Source organism: Lactuca virosa, chromosome 4 (genome assembly GCF_052849685.1).
Source record: "Lactuca virosa cultivar CGN04683 chromosome 4, Lactuca_virosa_CGN04683_v6, whole genome shotgun sequence".
Taxonomy (NCBI): Eukaryota; Viridiplantae; Streptophyta; class Magnoliopsida; order Asterales; family Asteraceae; genus Lactuca; species Lactuca virosa.
Window position 1 is genome coordinate 168,522,005 of NC_136429.1, and position 4,873 is coordinate 168,526,877.

General features: G+C 33.6%; 1 protein-coding gene across 1 annotated transcript; it reads right to left on the reverse strand.

Moving 5' to 3' along the window:
- Nucleotides 1-884: 884 nt before the first annotated feature.
- On the reverse strand, nt 885-4,024 carry LOC145107711 (nucleotide pyrophosphatase/phosphodiesterase-like). Its single transcript, XM_079044656.1, has 12 exons — nt 3,754-4,024; nt 3,569-3,660; nt 3,409-3,478; nt 3,212-3,334; nt 3,023-3,115; nt 2,792-2,921; nt 2,638-2,719; nt 2,313-2,445; nt 2,027-2,232; nt 1,834-1,959; nt 1,449-1,758; nt 885-1,353 (listed from the first exon to the last, which is right to left on the reverse strand). The coding sequence occupies exons 1-12, from the start codon at nt 4,003-4,005 to the stop codon at nt 1,048-1,050; spliced, it is 1,923 nt and encodes a 640-aa protein (XP_078900782.1). The 5' UTR covers nt 4,006-4,024; the 3' UTR covers nt 885-1,047.
- Nucleotides 4,025-4,873: the final 849 nt, after the last annotated feature.

The following is a 4,873-nucleotide window of genomic DNA, read 5'->3' on the forward strand; positions in this document are numbered from 1 at the left end:
AACTGTATAAAAAACCGAAAATAACACCGCTAAATTAGCTACACCATTCGTTTTTGTGGTTGGAATAACCGCATTTGCGGTTTGCAGACAGGTTTTGACCAATAATTGAATCAAACCACACTATACTCCCCCGAGGAAAATTTCCCGACATATATAACTCGAGTGGTGTTTATTGCAATGTAAATTGTTAGGTCGAAAGTTGTTGTGTGAAGTCGAATTATAGAGTCTTTAATAATAGCGAATGTGCATGTGATTTTCGTTATCTTAAAGTATTTACAAGGCATATGTAAGTTTCGTATTGTCAAGTTTAGTCATTGTATTTTTTGGTCCGTAAGTACCCTATAAATAGGGTAAGTACTTAGAGGATAGGGTAAAAACTTTCGTATCAGCTTTGATCACTTGTACTCTTATTCTCTCTCTACTCTTCCGGATTTATTGAGCTGAAAACCAAATATTATTTAGATCTACGTGTCCTCACTTGCTTTTCATAATCGATTGACTTAAACACATTACAAAACACTTTTCATAAATAAGAGGTCGTATCCCCATAGTACCTCGAGGATTATGTCCATGCATGTGCCACCAAATTTGTTTAAAATAAGGTCCATATAAGCAAAATAACCGGGTAAAACCTTTAATAATAACCAAAGTTACTGATAAAAAAAAAGCTGAAATGTGAATGATTTCATGAGATTAAAAAATCAACAAGTTATCAGGAAAATGAGGAAAATATAAAGATTTTTGTAAAAAAAAAACCCATTATTAATTTCAAGGAGTCTAGGATGGTTGTATCTATCTCAAGTATGTTTAGGCAAATAGTAATAACAACAATTCCCAACCAACTAAAACAGAACCACAAAACCAAATAACTAAAACAAGAAAAATTAAACACTAATAACAAAACATATACATTATTATTAAAACTTGGTTATTTAGTAATAAGCAAGAATTACAAAGATAACACCTACAAACATTATTGGTACAACTGAATCCTTAAGTCTTACTGTTAAGACAATTTTTTATTTGGAGAACTATCTTTTATTTGATTTAAGTTGCCAACGTGGTAGGTTCACATCCATCATGCACGCATGCCAACACATCTCTATAGTCTCTTGAAATCGTGAAATTATCATAAACCAAACCATCACTACTCTTCTTGTACTCAAATAGAAGCGAAGAATGGTTAAAAGCAGTAAGTTTTACAAATCCCCAATCCTGATCTTTATACAAACTCCAAAACGTATTTATCTCGGTAAAATCTGACAAATGGCTCCCTCCTCCACCAACAACAACATGAATCGTCCCATTCACTGTACCGGAATACCGCGATATCTCCGAGTTCACACATTGGTTCTATAAAACAAAAGTCAACAAGTCAACATCACAAACATGACACTGTCTGTCTCTATATATCTTACATGCTATCGGAATCAGATAGTAGTTAGTACCTGGTATACAGGACATGTCCTTTCATAATTATGGACATGTCCATACAACGCGATGTCTACTTTGTATTTCTGCCATAACTTTTGCAAATTCGCACGTCCCATGGGCTCTTCAAATGCACCCTCATTGGCTAACCAACTATTTGAAGAATAACCAAGAACACGGTGAGCAGCAAAGATCAACCATGGTTGTTTTTGTCTATCAACCGATGCAAGACATTTTTCTATCCATGCATACTGTTCTGAACCCTCCCTCCAATCATGTTCTGAATCCGCTATACAAAAATGAAACATCCCATAATCCGTTGCATACCTGTAAACAACATACAATATGAACAAGTTTTTTTTTTTTTTTTTTTTTTTTTTTTTTTTTAATAAATATTTTTACCAAAATTTAGCTCTGTTATCTGCGGGAACATAGTACATGGTCTCAGCAGGCACACCACACTCCCCGCCTGAATCAGGAGTGTCGTAAAAAGATCCAGAATTAGGAAAATCACGTTCATGGTTGCCACTGCGAATTCAAAATAAATTAGAAACTAGAAATAAACATAAATTTTTTAATATTTGAAAATACAAACCTTGCAATCATATACGGCTTTACAGATGAAATGGGTTCGACTTGTGCTGTGAATTGATCCCATTGCGAGAGAAATCCATTTGCATATGGTAAATCTCCTATATGAAACACTATATCATAGTTGTCAAGGTCACTAACTAATTGGTCTGTTGTAATTAGGGATCCTGGCTGATAATTTGCATACTCATTTGACCCGTCACGTTCTGCCTAGAAACATGAATTTTAAAAATTAGTTATTGTTGTATTCTATTATTTTAACAAATTCTTTTGATCAAATTCAATTCTACCTTTCCCATGTCTCCAAATATAATAACACGTTGAAGCGAATCTTGTCCTGGATATGGAGATGATTTGAATGTGTACATTTTACTATAAATGATTGATCCATCTGAAAGCATATGCCCCATTCTGTATTCGTACCTAGAAAAATAATGTTGTGATTTGTGAATATCAGTTTTTTGGGCTGTAAAGGTAAAATGGTCATTTAGTATCGTTCTTGCAGTCGACGTATTCAGTCTTGGAATAAACAAACTTAATGGAAAAATCATTTAGTGTTTCTTTTTCCATTGTATCTTCATTTAGTGAAAATTTGAGTCAAAGTAAGACACATACATGGTGTTTGGCCACAAGTCCTTTAAGAAACTGGTGTGGATAAAACCAGGATCACGCCATCCAACTGTACGTGCAGGTGGACCTACATGGAAGGTAAAAAATGTAAAATTTTGGGGTAATTTTAATTAATTTTTACCATTATTTACTATTATACCACACATGCTGCCACGTGTAAAAGTCAACGTCCCTGCTGGAGAAAGCTTTTTGGTTTGACCCTTCCATCCCCATTCAACAAGTGGAGTTGCCTCATCAATGTTATATCCACTTGTCCAAGTTACAGTCATCTGTAGAAAATTAGAAAAAGAAAGTTAGAAACCACACACCCAATATAGCAAAATATATATAGATTAGAATTTCAAAAGGTTTAGAGTTTGTAAATGTACACCTCATTCCAAGCTTTTCCATGGGCAAGACGAGGGTATAGAGGGGCTTTAGGGTTGGCAAATGATATAGGATCAGAAACAGCAACCAATTTCGGCTGTAATTCAGAAAACCCAATTAATGATTAGTCACACACATTTCAGAATTTAATAGATCACGAGTGGAAACTGGAAAGAGCGACAAATTCACACACAGTTTCTAATCCGCCTGTGAATAACGCAAACGCGAAATCTGCACGTTGATTGATGATCCGGAAGCTGAGATTAGCTTTTCCTGTTTCAACATAATTGACAGTGGAGTGATTTGCGAATTTGTACTGTTACAATTTACAAAACATATGTTATTAGCAGGAAGGTCCTTCATCATTCAAAGTAATTAATGGTGTTTTACCTTAATTGGAGCTGTGCATAAGTATGGAGTCTCCGGCCAGTTACCAGCTTCAGATGAACAATCTGATGAACTGTCAATAGTCATTCAATTCTTCAGAAACATCATTCTCATGTAGAAGACGAAGCCATTAGGTATTATAGAAATTAAGAGAGAAGATTACTTGAACTTCGCCGGAGAAAAAACTCCAACCCAATCGTCTTCAGATGCTTCAGGGTACTCGAGCTCTACGTTAACCCATTCAGTATCCTCGCCCTATCGTAATATTCAGAAATTTAAGTCATAGAATTTGAATAGTTAATCGAACTCAATAGAATTCTAATTGATGGGAAGAAAACGAGTTTTTACCTTGAATCCCAGTAGCAAAGGGTGAGAACGAATGGAAGCTGATTCATGGAGAGCGATAACAGTTTTGTGAATGGCGATTTTGGCGAGTGGTTGCTCATTAATGGGAGAATGAAGATGATGGTCAACGCCACTGCTTACAAGATGAGAGTAATAGGAAGCATGACAAACTCTATAAACAAAAGCATTTGGAGCCAACAAAAAGAACACTATCGATAGATAAATCATTGTTGGCATTTCGTCAACAATTTTCATGCACACTCTTCGGAAGAGAAGAGATTCTTATGTATTTATAGCTAAGTTTTAACAATATATTAACGTTAAATATTCCATTGAAATTTAGGGTAGGCGACTCTCGATATACTTCTCATACATGCATTTTGGACTTTTGGTTCCATTAGCAATTTGATATAAAATAATTATTTGATATTTAAATAAATAATAATCAAATTGTATAGCCGCCAGACTTATAACTTTTTTTTATATATATAAATGGTTAATTTGAATTTATTTATTTGTTCATAGTGTAATAGTATCGTTTTCCGCTTTACAAGATCGTGAGTGTAAGATCCTACTAAAAACATTTTAAAACATAAAAAGATACATTTTCATCCATCTGTTAATCACTCAATTAATAATTAATAGTTTAAAACATAAAAATACATATTCAATATATCATTTAACGAGAAACAATTGAAAAGGGTATTCTACATAGCTAGCCTAAGAAAAAAAATTACAAACTCTTTTTTTTTAAATAATAACGATCCTACGATCTTACGATCAATTCTACGATCTTATGATCTGATGCTACGATTCTATTGTGATCTTACCGAAAAACGATCATACGATCAGGATCCCGATTTTAACAACCTTGGTATAAACATCACACCACCATTTTAATTTCATTATATAAGACAATATTCCAGATATATAACTATGTAGCTGAAAATTTGTTATGCTATATGTAAATCAAATAATGCATTCTTTTAGACATACAACACCTTATGAAAGATATATTTTTCTGCACACTCTCCAATTATTGTCATAGATCTTGTAAAGATCGTTCAAAACATATTTTAGGCATAGATGAAAAAAAAAGCCTTTAAATACACAATATTATCAA

Excerpts from the sequence above, each read along its gene's own strand:
- LOC145107711 (XM_079044656.1), bottom strand. The coding sequence starts at position 4,005 with ATGAAAATTGTTGACGAAATGCCAACAATGATTTATCTATCGATAGTG. Across the intron at positions 3,661-3,753 it reads CTTTGCTACTGGGATTCAAG|GGCGAGGATACTGAATGGGT; the intron begins GTAAAAACTCGT and ends ATATTACGATAG. Across the intron at positions 2,446-2,637 it reads GACTTGTGGCCAAACACCAT|GTACGAATACAGAATGGGGC; the intron begins GTATGTGTCTTA and ends TTATTTTTCTAG.